The 18235-nt window shown below is 31.7% G+C and overlaps 2 protein-coding genes across 2 annotated transcripts in view; both read left to right on the top strand.

Annotated features, from left to right (window-relative positions):
• Nucleotides 1–12341, top strand: part of LOC143069468 (furin-like) — a 122872-nt gene extending 110531 nt beyond the window's left edge. The window contains exon 6 of the mRNA XM_076244116.1: nucleotides 12017–12341. Within this exon, the coding sequence (XP_076100231.1) occupies nucleotides 12017–12116 (100 nt within the window). The 3' untranslated portion in view covers nucleotides 12117–12341. The remainder of the gene's footprint in view (nucleotides 1–12016) is intronic.
• A 2963-nt stretch (nucleotides 12342–15304) lies between these two features.
• LOC143066852 (uncharacterized) overlaps nucleotides 15305–18235 on the top strand; it is a 66954-nt gene continuing 64023 nt past the window's right edge. The window contains exons 1-2 of the mRNA XM_076239665.1: nucleotides 15305–15317; nucleotides 15995–16167. Of these exons, the coding sequence (XP_076095780.1) occupies nucleotides 15305–15317; nucleotides 15995–16167 (186 nt within the window). The remainder of the gene's footprint in view (nucleotides 15318–15994; nucleotides 16168–18235) is intronic.

The raw sequence follows: 18235 nt of genomic DNA, 5'->3' as shown, positions 1-18235 counted from the left end.
AGATCAGTATGTACATTTCAACCCAGATAGACCAACAGAACATAGACATTATGATATTTCAGAAGAAGTTGGTGTAGCAGCTAGAACAATAGATGTAAAAAATCATGCCAATCGCATTGAAGATGATGACTATTACAAGCTCATACGGTCTTTAAATAATAAACAAAGAGAATTTTTCCTTCATGTACTCACATGGATTAAAAGAAAATGTGACCCATTGTATCTGTTCTTGACAGGTGGTGCAGGTGTAGGAAAATCTGTAGTAGTCAAAGCTCTATTTCAAGCACTGCATAGACATTTGTGTTCCACCGAAGGTGAAGATCCTGATGATATAAGAATTCTGTTATGTGCTCCAACGGGAAAAGCAGCCTATAATATTAATGGTTTGACCATACATAATGCTTTTCAAATACAGCCCAATAAAGGATTAAATCAATCTCTGTCATGTGATGTTCTAAATACTCTAAGAATGAAATATAGAAATTTATCAGTTGTAATGATTGACGAAATCTCAATGGTTGGAAACAAAATGTTCTCCCTTTTGGATGCTAGATTAAAGAAAATCAAAGGCAGCAACCAGATATTTGGAGGTGTAAGTGTGATTGCAATTGGAGACTTCTTTCAACTGAAGCCAGTATTTGATGGTTGGATTTTTCAAGATCTTAACAAAGGCATATCTGCTCTTTCTCCTAATTTGTGGAAGGAGTTATTTAAGGTTCATGAACTTACACAGATAATGAGACAAAAAGATGATATAGAGTTTGCAGAGTTGTTGAATAGGTTGAGACTTAATAATCTCAATGACAATGATTTTGCTATTCTTGATACAAGGACTGTCCGGATTGAAGATCAATCATACAATAAAAACAGTACACACTTATTTGTACAAAATGATCTTGTTGATAAATTTAACAACAAGTTTATAACAAATTTGACATCTGAGAAAGTAAGTGTAAAAGCTGTAGACACCGTAGTTGGAGACTTTTCCCCTCCTATTAAAGCAAAATTGATCAGTTCTTTACCTGGAAAGCAGTCTGACACAGCCAATTTAGCCAAAGAAGTGGAGCTAGCTATTGGAATGAAATATGATCTAACAGCTAACATTGAAGTAACAGATGGTCTCACCAAAGGTTCATCTTGTCAGGTGAAATTATTTGAGTACAAGACGAAATCGCAAAGACCAAGTATAGTATGGGTCAAATTTAATGATGAGAAAATTGGAACAAATACAAGAAAAAAGTATAACCACTTGTACAGTCAAAATATTGACAAAAGATGGACACCAGTTTTTGATATTAAGAGATCATTTAGTTATAGATACAAAAATTTTGAACGAATCCAGATGCCTCTTCGACCTGCTGCTGGAAAAACAATCCACAAGTCACAAGGTGATACTTTAAAAGAAGTAGTTGTGAGTCTTGATTCTAAATGCAAAGGGAAGATTCCTCATATTCATTATGTTGCTTTAAGCAGAGTAACAACTTTATCAGGATTGCAAATACTTAACTTGAATCGAAAAAATATTGCTGTGTCTGACTGTGTCAAGGATGAAGTTGAGAGATTGAAATCTGAGGCGGTCCTTTCATTGTGTTTCAAACCACTGTATTCTTTGCCAAGTGAAAATTTCAAGGTGGTTTTTAACAATTCGAGATCTATGCATTTGCATCACGAAGACATTAGAGCAGATCCCAGCATTATGGATGCTGATGTCATTGGTATCGCAGAATCAAGGTTAATTCCTTCAGATTGCAACGAAAATTACTTATTTCCTGGATTTCAAACACCTATTCGAGTTGATCAAAATCAAAAACATCCAAATACTAGACCTCCACATGGACTTGTTGTATTCTTGAAAAATGGCTGTTTACTTCAAAGACAATTGCCTTATTCAACACCTACATTAGAATTTCTACTAGTGGAAATAATTGTGCCTAACAAAGGACTCTTCCAAGTAGTGTTTGTCTACAGAGCATCAGAATGTTCCCTTAAAGATTTGAAGACAGCTTTCCTCTATGATCTTGCTCCTACTTTGGATTTACAACACTCAAATTTAATTATAATGGGAGATTTTAACTTTGATTTTCTATCTGGACATGATAATTTCCTGAACTTTATGTTGGACACATTTATGTGCTCCCAAATTCTTACTAAGCCTACCAGATTATACACAACATTATTAGATCATATTTTCCTAAATATTGATAAAATTTTTCATTATGAGACAGATATTCTTGATGCCTATTGGTCCGACCATCAGATTATTTATGTTACAGTTGAGTTACATTAAACATATTAAAGTAAAGAAGTGTAAAACCCACCACATTTTTTTGGACATTTAAGTTTGTTCAATAGAACAACCTTAAATGTCCAAAGAGGGGTTATTTTTGCTCATGGGTTCCCCTCACCATCTTATAAAGGTTGGGGTCACAGACAAATTTTGTTCATGTGAATTTCACACAAATTCATGTGAAATTCACATGAAATGATTGTGAAATTCACGTGAAAAAATTCATGTGAATTTCACATCAAAACAAATTCATGTAAATGATATTCATGTGAAACTCAAATGAAATGAGTTCACACGAATTTCATGTATAAGCTCAATTCATCACATGAATTTCACGTGAAAATTAAATTCACATAAAATTCACATGAACAAAATTTGCCTGTGTAATTGTGGAAGGAACTGACAATACAGTTAAAAGAGTATGAATGGTAAGGGGCATAATTGGCCTCTGAAAACCAAGATTATTATATTTTGTTAAACATGTTTATATCAAATATTATATATCACACAAAGAAATAATCCACATTTCAAAATTTTGCTACATCTGGAGCCAAAAGGACCATTACCATTAATACTGCTTTCAAACATACTTAAGTTTTATAAGAAAATGTGACAAAAAATCTAAATAATTTATTGTGAAGGCTGGAAAAATTGGGTACATGTATAAAGGGGATGAGAATCTACGATATATTTTTTGGTCCATTAGAATAAATGTTGAATAATTTTTATTGAAACATTTTGAAATGTTTTAAGAACAATAATTGAGGTATCATTTGTGTTTTATTTTTAAATTCTTTGATATTTGTAGTTGATTGATCAATTTGTAGCATATAGTGATGGCTGTGATATAATCTTGATAATTTAATAGTACAAGTATCAGATAAGATGAATGATCTTCATGTTGTTAAAATAATTGTAGAAAAATAAATCACTTCACGATATACATGTTTTAATACAGTTAAAAGTATTTAGTATATAAGCAGTTATAAAACAGGTTTAAATGTTAGCAATAACCTTTTTTTTTAAAGCAAGCAAATTTTTTAAAAACATTTATATTATAAGAAATAGCTCGAAGAAAAGTTCTGGTATAATGTAATGTCAGGGTATATGCTAGGATAACAGGTGTCCTGTGCCATGCACGAATAACAAACAAGAATGTGGTGGCATAAAAACCTGATACATATGCAGGAGATCAGTCTCCCAATACAGACACTAGACTCGCATATGCGACAGTGTCGCAGGGCCAGACAAAACAAAAAAGTCATCTATGGTCATATAATAAACTTTATGGATCTGATTTAAATGATAGTTTGTTATTTGTTTCTATAATTTTTCATGAGTATATATTGTTGTTTAAGAACTCTTTTTTATAACTGCTTATGTACTAAACACTTTCAACTGTATTTTTGATTCAATTTATATGTTGATGTGTAGAGAATATTGTAAGCAATATATATTGCACTGTTATAAAATCTAACAAGGACATTTACTATAATGATTGACTAGTATGCATGAAGCATGGACTAATTCAACAGTTGAGTGAGATGTAAAGGCTGACATTGTATATATATATATATATATATATATAGACTTTCTGAGAAGAGAATGTTTTATAAATGTATCTCCATAGAAGCATGACACATTCTATCTCCATAAAGGAAATAAATGCATTGTAATTTATTGTGAAATCAACTAGATATGTATATAAATAAAACGTTAAAAGCAAAATAGTGTGATTTTGCTTGGCTTTATTCTTGGATTTCATTAAAAATGACAGCCACAATAAGAGCAATTTTTGTCTTGCCTGCAACTTCTGTCACAGAAAACAAGACTTAAGGGTAGTGATCTGGAGATAACAGCGACAGTGTTAGCTCTTGACTTAAAAGCTGTATATTTCAGAAGGTAGTAGACCTAAATGCTGCATACTTGGTTTATAAATGCCTTATGTAACAAACTTTATACAAAAAAAAGAAGATTTGGTGTAATTGCCAATGAGACCAACTCTAAACAAGAGACCAAATGACACAGAAATTAACAACTATAGGTCACCAAACAGCCTTCAACAATGAGCAAAGCCAATACCGCATAGTCAGCTATAAAAGGCCCCGAAATGACAAATGTGAAACAATTCTATCGACAAAACTAACAGCCGAATTAAGATACAAATAAATGAACGAAAAACAAATAAATAACACAGCAACAAACGACAACCACTGAATTACAGGCTCCTGACTTGTACATGCCCAACTGGTAGGTGTCATCTGACCTTGGAGGCCATACTTTGACCTATAATTGTTAACTTTTTAACCATTGTGACTTGGGTGGACAGTTGTCTCATTAGCACTAGTACCACATCTTTTTATTTATATAAACCTAATATTCTCTACCTAGCAGGGTAAAATTTTATTTTAGAAAAAGATGTACAGTAAGTACATGTATGCAAGTTTTTTCTCTTAATAAATGATTAGTTAAAAAAATTGTCTTGATCATTTTTGTCGAGCCTGCAACTTTTGTTGCAGTTAGCTTGATATAGGGATAGTGATCCGGCGGCAGAATTGAATAACTATATTTGGTACGTGCGTTCCTTGCAAGGTCCTCATGCCTGTCGGACAGTTTTCACTTGACCTCGACCTCATTTCATGGATCAGTGAACAACGTTAAATTTTCGTGGTCAAGTCCATATCTCAGATACTATAAGCAATAAGTCTAGTAGATTTGGTGTATAGAAGAACTGTAAAGTGTACATGTCCAACTGGCAGGTGTCATCTGACCTTGACCTCATTTTCATGGTTCAGTGGTTATAGTTATGTTTTTGTGTTTTTGTCTGTTTTTCTTATACTATATGCAATAGGTCTACTAAAATTGGTGTATAGAATGATTGTAAGGTGTACATGTCTAGCTGACAGGTGTCATCTAACCTTGACCTCATTTTCATAATTCAGTGGTCAAAGTTAACTTTTTTAGTTTTGGTCTATTTCTTTAATACTTTATGCATTAAGTCAACTATATTTGGTGTATGAAAATATTTTATGATCTATATGTCAGTTACGCAGGTTTTATTTGAACTTGACCTCATTTTCACAGTCCATTGCTAAGTTTTAAGTGTTTGTGTTTTGGTCTCATTTTCTTTATTTATAAACAGTAAGTCATATATATTTGTAATATTGGAGAATTGTTAGCTGTACATGTTTGCCTGGCATGGTTCAATATGTTCAATAAGGCATTGTTTACCAGGTGAGCGATTCAGGCTCTTGAGAGCCTCTTGTTTACTGTCTAGTCAAAGGAAAGTTGGAGTTACTTCCCTTTAATCAGTATTATTATATTTTGTTTAGAATCTTTATTTCATTTTATTTTGCTAAGAACTAAAAGGTTTATATTAGATATTTTATATATAGATTATTACTCGTTTATATTTTTTTCATTTGTGTGATTAAGAATCCCATAGATAATTTCAAAAGATAATCAAATATTATGACAATTAAAACACCCAAAAGTGTGTCTGTAAGTTCATGGAATGTACATGGACTTTATAGAAATATTAATGGTTATAAAATGAGCAAGTTAAATGACCAAAATTTCAGAGAAAAAATTAAGTCAGATATTGTATTTCTATCAGAAACTCATTCTTTTTCTAATGATGTATTATACCTTGAAGGATATAAATGTTTTGTTAATTGTAGATCTACTGAAAGTAGTAGAAAAAGAGGGAGTTTAGCTGTATTTGTAAAGAGAACAATCATAGGTGGTGTGAAATTAGTTGATAAATCTCTGAGTGACATGTTATGGTTTAAATTAGACCACACCTACTTTGGTCTTAAACGTGATCTTTATATTTGTTTTGTGTACATATCACCATCTAATTCATCATATACATTAAGAACTGGTATGGATAAAGAGATATTTGAAAAACTTGAGACTGATATTTCTAATTTTAACTCAGTAGGTGAAGTCATGATAATGGGAGATCTGAATGCTCATATTGATTCAAAAGAAATAGATTTTATATGCGATGAATTAAATGACCCTTTGGAAGATTTTCTTCCACTTAACTATATTGCAGATAATGTACAAATTAAACGTAATACTCAAATGCCACAACGTACAAATAGCTATGGGAAAAGTATCCTAGAAATGTGTACTAGTATCCTAGAAATGTGTACTAGTTCCCAGTTACGTATTTTAAATGGACGTACTTTAGGAGACTCTATAGGGAAAGTAACTTACCATAGTTACAATGGAACCTCAATAGATGATTATTGTATCTGTAGCTCAACATTCCTATCAAATATATTAAACTTCAGAATTGAAGACTTTCATCCAAATAATTCAGATCATTGTCAAATAACCGTAAACATTTTTTTGTAGTAACATATTGGGCCCTAAACAGGACACATGTAATAATCTTCGGAAATTGCCACCAGTCATAAGATGGTCTCCAATAAGAGAGCAAAAATTTATTGAAAATTTATATTATGATAGTTTTAATAATATTTGTACAAAAACCGAAAAGCTGATAGCAAATGAGAACGTTGATAACAGACGTGAATGACGTGGTATCTGATTTTAATAAATTATTAAAGGGAGCATCAACCCTAAATAACAAATTTGACTCAAAATTGAATAATAAACAAAAAAGAAGGAAAATCAAAAAACCATGGGTTGACAATGACTGTGATGCTAAATATAGGCATATAAAAGCTCTCTGTAGAACTTTAGGTAGGAATCCTTGGGATTCCAGTTTGAGATTAAAATTTTTTACAGAGAGAAAAAACTTCAACAAGCTTGTACGTAAAAAACATAGGGTCTATAAAAATAAAATATTAAAAAATATACTAGATCTATCTGAGAATAACCCTTCTGAATTTTGGAAATCTTAAAATTTATTAAAGGAGAAAACAAAGAAAGACCCTAGTTCCAATATTGAGGCTTGTATAGGGTATATTGGGATACGGGATATTTGCCATTTTAATTTTAGGGATATGGGATATTTGTCCTTAAAGTACATGGGATATGGGATATTGATGCATTTATAAGGATATTGAATTTTTAACATGAAAAGAAATAAGTGGAATTTAAAAGTTCAGTACAGAAATATTTACATCTCACTTGATAAAATTGCCCAAAAAAGTTTAATATTAAAGGTCATTTTAGTGCTTTGTTGATTTATTTGAGTTTATTGTTGTTTAATTTATTTTAAAATTATCCTAACCCAAGTGAAAAGTATTGATCTATTTTCTATATTTATATGCTCATATGTACTGATAATATTAAAAGTATTTGTTTTGCTTTCCATACTTCGTTCCTTATTGTTAATTTTCCTTTTTTGGATGGTGATGTTCCTTTGGCACTATCTTATGGTGTTTGTATATCACAACTCCTCCGCTATGCCCTAGTCTGTTGTAACATTTTGGATTTTAATGAACGAAATCTATGTATTCCTGGTAAATTATTAAGTCATGGATTTCGTTACCACAAATCACTTAAAATATTTACTAAATTCTAGATTTGGTTTTGAAGTTTGGTTCTACCTGTAGAAAACTTATTTCAAACGGGATAGCACATCCTCATTTTTACGGAGATGTTGTTTACCGTGCCATTGGATGCTGGATGTGTAATGATTGATAATTTAGTCTCAGATGCATTACTTTTTATTAGTTGTAATTGGCTTTGAACTAGCTGTCAGTAACTGCGAGTACTCTCAGATCTGTACTTAGTGTCTTTTTGTTGATGGGATGTACAAGTACTCGGTCACGTCCACTCTCTGTTTTTGTTAGATGTATTTCTATTTGTATCCATCTGATGAGTTAAGCCTTTTTCAACTGATTTGTATAGTTCGTTCTTATGTTGTACTGTTACACCACTGTCCCAGGTTAAGGGGAGGGTTGGGATCCCGCTAACATGTTTAACCTCGCCACATTCTGTATGTATGTGCCTGTCCAAAGTCAGAAGTCTTTAATTCAGTGGTTGTCGTTTGTTGCTGTGTTACATATTTGTTTTTTGTTCATTTTTTTATACATAACTTAGGCCGTTAGTTTTCTCGTTTGAATTGTTCTACATTTGTCATTTCAGAACCTTTTATAGCTAACTATGCGGTATGAGCTTTACTTATTGTTGAAGGTCGTACGGTGACCTATAGTTGTTAATTTCTGTGTCACATGGTCTCTTGTGAAGAGTTGTCTCATTGGCAATCATACCACATCTTTTTTATAGTATATGCTCATATGCATTGATAATTTCTTGAAATAATCATAGATTTTTGTTAAATGTACAAAATGTATCCATCTGATGAGTTTAGGAAGCAACCATTTGATTTTTTGGGTTGGGGCTATGGTTATTTTTTCTGGACAAATCTTCAGAGGTCTCCACGTTTCACAGATTGCTCTGATGTGCAACGGCTGTTTTGCCAGACAAGCTGGGGCCGAGGGACGTCAGAGCACGTCCCATATCAAAAAGTAGATATTTCGCGATATAAACTATGTTAATAACGAATAATTACTAAATAATCAATGTAAATTAATATATGTTCTTTCTATTACTGGTGTTGTGAGGAAGGAAATTAAAAAAAAGTAACAAAAATATTGGGATCTATGTAATTCATAAAGTTCAAGATCACAGAGTCAAATGTTGTGTTATTTCTTTGCAAAACAAGGGCTGTGCAAATTTTGCCTGCTGTAAAAATATTGCAACAGTTAAGTGTAATGTAGGTACATTAGCAGAAAGCTTTCTTGTGTTTATTTTGAGTTATTAAACTTGCATGCTAAATATCCACTTTTTGATATGGACGTGCTCTGACGTCCCACAGTCTCAGCTTGTCTGGCAAAACAGCCGTTGGATGTGAGAGCAATCTCGGACAAGAGACAGGTTTGAGTCCTTCTGTTCTTTCCAACATAGGTTAACGTGTAGGATGAAGTTTCTTATCAATGAAAGAAGAATGCTATCAAAATGAAATTTTACAGTCATAAGCATCACGGTTTGAACAATTAAAAAAAAAAGTCTGAAATTAGACCCCTTACACTATTAAAATTTGTCGTTTAAGATCACATAAAAAGATATTGTTATACAAGGCTCTAAGATGGAACACTTCATCTTTTGGACACATATATTCTTATTTAACACAGGAAGTATGCACTGTAAATTTCCTTTAACACCATGAACACAGTTTGTTTTCCCAGTCAAAATTGTTGACGTTGTGATGATGAGGGAAAAAATGGGCTTGGGAATGAATTCATAATGATTTTTTGGGATATTTCAAAATAGTTTAAGGGATATGGGATATTTGTAAAAATTATTTATTGGGATATTAGGGGTAAACATTATAGGGATACGGGATATTGGGATAAAAACTTAATAGGATATGGGATATTGATACCCCCCCTAAACAAGCCTCAATATTTCTCATGATGAATGGTTGAAGTATTTTAAAGATTTAATGAATTTTCAACATTGTAAGAATTTTGATTGTAATAATGATTGTTTGAATAATAATATTACTGCGGAGGAGGTGTTAAAGGTTGTAAAAGACTTAAAGTTAAAAAATTCTGCTGGTTGTGATGGTATAACAAATAAAATTATTAGAGTGTCATGCGGTAAATTAGTTAAAACATATGTGTTGATTTTTAATTTGATATTTAAAAGTGGAATCTTTCCTTCTGTATGGAGAGAAAACATAATTAAGCCTATTTTTAAAGGAGGGTGTTTTAATGATCCTTCAAACTACAGGGGTATAGCTCTTTTGAGCTGTTTAGGTAAATTTTTCTTAAAAATATTTTCTACCAGATTAGACAACTTTCTAGAAACTAACAGTATATTACATAAGGAGCAAATAGGCTTCATGAAAAATAGCAGAACAAGTGATAACATTTTAACATTAAAAACTCTGATTGACAAGACCTTTAAAAAATCTAAACATCTCTACACTTGCTTTGTAGACCTAAGAAAAGCGTTTGACACAATCAATAGAGATGGGCTTTTTCATAAGTTACTAAAATATAATATAAAAGGTTTTTTTTTCAATATTTTAATGTATCTTTCTCTGTAAAATTAAAAGAGGGACTAACACAAACATTTCCCTCATGTGTAGGATTAAAACAGGGTTGTATATTAAGCCATACATTATTTTCATTGTATATAAATGAACTGGTTGAAATGTTTGACCACAAATGTGATCTGGCATGCCTTGATAATACACAAGTGTCTTGTCTTCTTTACGCAGACGATTTAGTAGTAATATCAGAATCTGCATCTGGCCTACAAAACGCTTTAGATAAATCAAATATATTTTGTGAAAAATGGAATCTATCTGTTAATCTTAATAAAACCAATATTATAATATTCAACAAAGCAGGGAAAATTATTAAAAAGCACAAAATCTATTATAATGGAAAATTACTAGAGTTAACTGATGAATACAAGTATCTAGGTATAATTTTTAAACCATCTGGATCTTTTACTACAGCAATTGATCAGTTATGTAAAAAGGCTAGCAAAGCTATATTTTGTATTAGAAAACTATTATTTTCTGAAAAGATGAATTTACTACCACATTTAAACCTTTTTGATTCATTCGTTAAACCTATTCTGTTATATAGCAGTGAAGTTTGGGCTACTATTAGTTTAGTGAAACAAAATACTACCATAGAGTCAAACTATGCAAACTTCAGTCCAAATAAAATTCAAATAAAATTTGCTACATTTTTATTGGGTGTAAATAAAGGTGCTGTTAATAATGCTGTACTTTCTGAATTAGGTTTATTCCCACTTTCATTGTCAGCCCTTAAAAATACAATTAACTTCTGGCTTCATATCATTAATATGGACAGTGAGAGTATGGTAAAGAAAGCATACAATGAAAACTTAAACTTTCCTAATGGTTTTTGTAGTAAATTAAAAATGTTATTAGGTAAACTTGGTTTTCAGCATGTCTGGGAAAATCAAAATACTATGTCAAAGAAAAAATTACTTTTTCCATTTCAAAAGAAATTAGAAGAGGAATTCATAAAATACTGGAAACAAGCTCTTTTTTGTGACTCTAATAATGGTAATAGTCATGGTAATAAACTAAGAACATATCGCAAAGTTAAAAATAATTTTGAATTAGAAAAATATCTTCTACTAGACCTTAACAAAAGTGTTATTTCTAAAATGGTAAAAATCAGAATTAGTAATAGTAAATTACTAATAGAAGTTGGTAGATATACTAGAACACCATTAGAACAGAGAATTTGTCCAATTTGTAAGGATGGAATTGAAGATGAGTTCCATTTCCTCATTCAATGTAAAGCATTAGAACTTAATAGAAATGTACTCTTTTGTAATTTAAGTGATATAGTTCCATCTTTTGTTAATATGCGTGAACAAGATAACTTTAGTTTCATTTTGAAAAGTAATGATGCGGACATTAGTACTGTAAGTGTAGCTGGAATAAGTGATATGTATGATTTGAAAATTCATTTAAAGCAAACATAATGTTGTTAAGAGCTTTTATAGTATTAAAGCTGATTGTAATAGCTTGAATTAATAATATTGTATGAATAACACCTCCACGCAATGTAAATATAAAATATGTATCTCTTATCATGATCATTGAGAAAATATGTTTGGTTGTTTTTTTTGTTTGTTTGTTTTTTTGTTTATTTTTTTTGTATTTGTATTTTGTAAATGTCGGCTGGTATCATTTCTGTATAGGAATTTACACCAATAAAATTATTTGATTTGATTGATTTATTTCAGTCATGGAACACAGGTTAGTGGACTTATAGGTGCAGTTAAAGACAACAATATATGTGTAGTTGGTGTGGCATTTAGCTGTACTCTCATTGGTAAGTTATAAATTGGATAAATTGATGCATTGCAGTACAGGAAAATAAATGATGTGTAGTATTTAGCCCTAACCTTACAACACGACGGGAACCATATAAGGGAACAGGATCTGCTGTCCCTTCCGGACGCATGAGATCACCACGGGTTTTTTGGTGGGAGTTGTGTTGCTCATTCTTTACTCTTCTATGTTGTGTTTTGTAGACTGTTGTTGGTCTTCTTGTCGTTTTTCAATTTTTTTTTTGGCCATGACGTTGTCAATTTCTCTTCGCTTTATGAGTTTTTCCCTTTGTTATCTCCCATTTCTCATTAAGGTAAATTTATTAATTTAGTGTTGTCAAATCGTACACTTTTGCCTAACCGGTTACTCGTATAATCGTTCGACCGATTAACCGGTAGTTTAAGTTAATGTTTGAAGGCCTTAGCAATAGTACCCTACACATCGATATAAGAAGATGTGGTATGAGTGTCAATGTGACTACATTCCATCAAAGTCATACATTTACGTTTTAATATTACGATGAATTGAAGTTTGGCCTTTCGTTTTATAAGGCTTGTCTGTGAAGATTCCTGTCCAAGTTTGACTTTTAATAATCAAACACACCGTATCAACTATGGCGTTTGCACTAACTTCAAATTGAAAAATAAAAAAATAAAAAAACCGTCTTGATCTCGTAGAATTGAATATGTCTGAAACCGATGATTCTTTCATTTTGTCCTGTTATCTCCGAAAATAATGTGAGGTGTTTCAATTAAAATTGATTAATCCTGATATTCTTACCATCAAGTATACATTGAGTACATTCACGTTGTTCTGCTTTTTACAATTTTTGAGTTAACATTTAGTTTAAAGTATGACAAAGACTTGCACGACGAAGATTGCACATTCAGATGTAGGTCTACACAATATAAGATCAAAAATGAAACAATGAAGTAAACCCTAAAATTTAATCTTATTACTGATTAAAAATTACTGTTAAAAAACATGAAACTAATTATGTTTCCTTAAGATCTTGCCCCGAGCTGAGAGACAAGTTCTAATTAATTTTATATTTTTGGATTAGCAATACCAATCAATATACTGGACAATTGATCCGTCAAATTAATTACCACGACGACAATTTTTATAAAGAAAACACAAATATTTAATTATTTCAATACAAATTTATATCAAATCTATTTAAATTGAAAAAAAAGTCCGGTTAACCGGTTAGCGTTTTTGGTATTCGGTATTCGGTCGTACGAGCGGTTAACCGTTGACAACACTATAATTTATTATTGTAAAATTGATTAATTGTAGCATTGCAAACAGCATGCAATTAAAATGTTGTTCGTGTGAGCAAGAACTCTCTAAGATGAATTTGAAGAACCTTGAACTTTGTTGACAGCTTATAAGCTGAGTGTTCGACATTTAATCCAACATTCATAATCTAGTGTACTTTCTAATTGATTAATTATAACATCGTAGAACAATACTATCTATGGTGTTAGCATGGCATTGAGTTCAACTCTAAAACATTCATAAACATTGGTGTAAACGAAATATCCAAAATGGTAATATGCTTGACAAGCATTCTCATATGTTAAATGTAAAAGTGTGAAATGAATCAATCATAAACAGGCAAAATACCATGTGTTATTTATAAACACGTAGATCTACACCAATTAATGTGATTAGCATAACATTGACTTCCGGTAAAACTGCCTGCCTAAAGAACATCTGAAAAGAGGACGTTATCGCAGAATTAAACGTAGATAATCAATGCGAGGTGTTAATCTCAGCATATCCCACTGAAAACCGTTAAGTGGATTTATAACATCGCTGGAAGATACCAAGCTATGTATTTTCAATCGATATTTGGTTTTACCTAGACTTCCAAGATAGAAGACATAGTTTATCTTGAAGAAAAAGATACAAAACAAATTATGAGTTCATAGAGTGACACAAATATCTCGCGTTATTGAGATTGAATTCAAATGGATTAAATGACACATGCATAAAATATTCACCACGATATTACATGTATCAACGGTGTTGCATTAAGCTTCGTTCACCTCCATATATGATTTTGATGTGAAATTGTTTTTTTTGGTGTTTTTTTTTGTGACTGCAAACAAAACAACTTATTTAGTATTTGTATTGTATATCTTTGCAATATCGAACATCGTATGCATTCGATGAATCCCGACAGTTTTATTGCGAAACTGGGTTCAACCCTAAAACCAGATGTAGAAAAAATATCGCTAGTAACGACGAGTAGTGAAGCTGTTCGACAGAGATACCATCGGGAAATCTAGCAAGCTTCGTAACTTTTGTTCCTCAGTTCCACTTCTAAATCTGTCTCCGTATAAATATTTTCAGATCTGTCTGTAAGACATTCTTTTCATTTAAAACCAATCAGCTATATGTGAAGAATGTAAAGCAATTTTATGGAACGCCACAGCTGTCTTATGTTGTACTCTGATATTACGTTATGTCGTCTTATAATTACTTGATGATATTTTGACATTACGTAATGATGTTATGATATAAATCAATATGGAATAGTCATTATTTAATAATATTTCAATATTACATGATATGATTTCGTATTGAAATGATATAGTTTTGTCATTACTTAATATGGTTTTGTCATTACTCGATATGGTTTCACAATTATTTAATGTGGTTGTGTTATTAGGCAATGTGGTTTTAACATTACTTGATGTGTATGTGACTTAACGTAATGTAGTTGTTTCATTATATGATGTGGTTTTGTTATTTCGTAATGATGATTTGCCAATTCTTGATACGGCTTTAACATATAGTTTTTATCAAGTTATAGAAAAAAGCATGAATTAAATTTCATGTTGGTAAATTATAAAAAGATTCTATGGATTTAAATTTAGACTCCCCCCCTCATCCCTGTCCCCCCCCCCCATCTCCCTGTGTAAAATATAAGAGGTTCAGTTTCTATAGTTGTAATATCACAGTGTGGGAACGGAACTGTACGGTTTTCTAATAATTTGGTCATTCGGGAGACTGTCAAGCGGGGCTCCGACATTTGCAAAATAACAAGTTGCCTGATGGAAATTTTGATGAACTCTTATGTTCCTATATAACGTTTCTGCCTGAAGTTTTGATAGCTAAAACATTCTTTATGCAAATATGAACCAATAAAATAATAAGAAAGATATATGCATCCAAACGTTTTCCTTAGAATGGTGGAGCTCCGTGTAAAACGATAAAAAATGTCACACAACAGCGATCAAAAATGTCAAATAAACATCGAAAAATCAATGTTTGCTACCTGAATTTTCACATGTACCTTTTCTGATATATTGCCTTACCTGTCTGAAAGTGTTAAAGCCATTGTCCCAGTAGAAATCCAAATATATTCATTTTCTCCATGTCGGATATTTTTATTGACTGCCCCGCTTGACAGTCTCCCGAATGACCAAATTATTAGAAAACCGTACAGTTCCGTTCCCACAGTGTGATTATGGTTTTCACGTAATAATAATTAAATACTAGTATATAATTATTGCTGACACTTGTTTACTACTAAATTGATATTGTTGGGAAAGGAACTTTGTAAGTTGTGATAACTTGTGAAGTTGTGTCCGATTTCTTCGTTATACTTTTGCAAAATGATGTGTTTAATCTAATCTATTCATTTAACCAAAATCTGTTGTTTTTTTAAACCTATTTTGGATATTACAGTTCTACAAAAATAATTCTATTTCACTTTCTCATCAACTTGAAACACTTTTCGTTGTAGAAAAAATAAGGCCCTTGCCGCACCTATCCCTTTAGATCCTGTTTTCATTTTGTCACTGGCCAAATATTCTCTCCGCTTTTATCTTGACCAACTTGCATCGACTAAGAGACATGAATTATTTCTTTTAAAGGAATTCGGATATTGGGTTCCTATGCTATAACAGATTCAGAGGAAGCTCAAGGTCTCTCTCACTATCTTTCAAATGTTGATATATACAGCAATAGCTGGGGACCTGCAGATGGTACTGGTTTTAATGGGCCAGGGTCTGTAACAAAGGCAGCACTACAGGATGGAGTGACTAATGTAAGTTATATCTTTATATATAAGGCAGCACTACAGGATGGAGTGACTAATGTAAGTTATATCTTTATATATAAGGCAGCACTACAGGATGTAGTGACTAATGTAAGTTATATCTATATATATAAGGCAGCACTACAGGATGGAGTGACCAATGTAAGTTATATCTATATATAGAAGGCAGCACTACAGGATGGAGTGACTAATGTAAGTTATATCTATATATATAAGGCAGCACTGCAGGATGGAGTGACTAATGTAAGTTATATCTATATATATAAGGCAGCACTACAGGATGGAGTGACTAATGTAAGTTATATCTATATATATCAGGCAGCACTGCAGGATGGAGTGACTAATGTAATTTTTATATAAATATATAAGGCAGGACTACAGGATGGAGTGACTAATGTAAGTTATATCTATAAATATAAGGCAGCACTACAGGATGGAGTGACTAATGTAAGTTATATCTATATATATAAGGCAACACTACCGGATGGAGTGACTTATGTAAGTTATATCTATATATATATATATAAGGCAACACTACCGGATGGAGTGACTAATGTAAGTTATATCTATATATATAAGGCAGCACTACAGGATGGAGTGACTAATGTAAGTTATATCTATATATATATATATATATATATATATATATATATATATATAAGGCAGCACTACAGGATGGAGTGACTAATGTAAGTTATATCTATATCTATAAGGCAGCACTACAGAATGGAGTGACTTATGTAAGTTATATCTATATATATATATATATAATGTAGCACTACAGGATGGAGTGACTAATGTAAGTTATATCTATATATATATAAGGCAGGACTACATGATAGAGTGACTAATGTAAGTTATATATATATCTATAAGGCAGCACTACAAGATGGAGGGACTAATGTAAGTTATATATATATGTAAGGCAGCACTACAGGATGGAGTGACTAATGTAAGTTATATCAATATATATAAGGCAGCACTACAGGATGGAGTGACTAATGTAAGTTATATCTATATATATATAAGGCAGCACTACAGGATGGAGTGACTAATGTAAGTTATATCTATATCTATAAGGCAGCACTACAGAATGGAGTGACTAATGTAAGTCATATATATATATATAAGGCAGCACTACAGGATGGAGTGACTAATGTAAGTTATATCTATATATATAAGGCAGGACTACAGGATGGAGTGACTAATGTAAGTTATATCTATATATATATATATAAGGCAGCACTACAGGATGGAGTGACTAATGTAAGTTATATCTAAATATATAAGGCATCACTACAGGATGGAGTGACTAATGTAAGTTATATCTATATCTATAAGGCAGCACTACAGAATGGAGTGACTAATGTAAGTAATATCTATATATATATAAGGCAGCACTACAGGATGGAGTGACTAATGTAAGTTATATCTATATATATATATATAAGGCAACACTACAGGATGGAATGACTAATGTAAGTTATATCTAAATATATAAGGCAGCACTACAGGATGGAGTGACTAATGTAAGTTATATATATATCTATAAGGCAGCACTACAAGATGGAGGGACTAATGTAAGTTATATATATATGTAAGGCAGCACTACAGGATGGAGTGACTAATGTAAGTTATATCAATATATATAAGGCAGCACTACAGGATGGAGTGACTAATGTAAGTTATATCTATATATATATAAGGCAGCACTACAGGATGGAGTGACTAATGTAAGTTATATCTATATCTATAAGGCAGCACTACAGAATGGAGTGACTAATGTAAGTCATATATATATATATAAGGCAGCACTACAGGATGGAGTGACTAATGTAAGTTATATCTATATATATAAGGCAGGACTACAGGATGGAGTGACTAATGTAAGTTATATCTATATATATATATATAAGGCAGCACTACAGGATGGAGTGACTAATGTAAGTTATATCTAAATATATAAGGCATCACTACAGGATGGAGTGACTAATGTAAGTTATATCTATATCTATAAGGCAGCACTACAGAATGGAGTGACTAATGTAAGTAATAT

Source organism: Mytilus galloprovincialis, chromosome 3 (genome assembly GCF_965363235.1).
Source record: "Mytilus galloprovincialis chromosome 3, xbMytGall1.hap1.1, whole genome shotgun sequence".
Lineage (NCBI taxonomy): Eukaryota > Metazoa > Mollusca > Bivalvia > Mytilida > Mytilidae > Mytilus > Mytilus galloprovincialis.
Note: the sequence above shows the minus strand (reverse complement) of the source record. Positions and strands in the feature narration are given on the sequence as shown.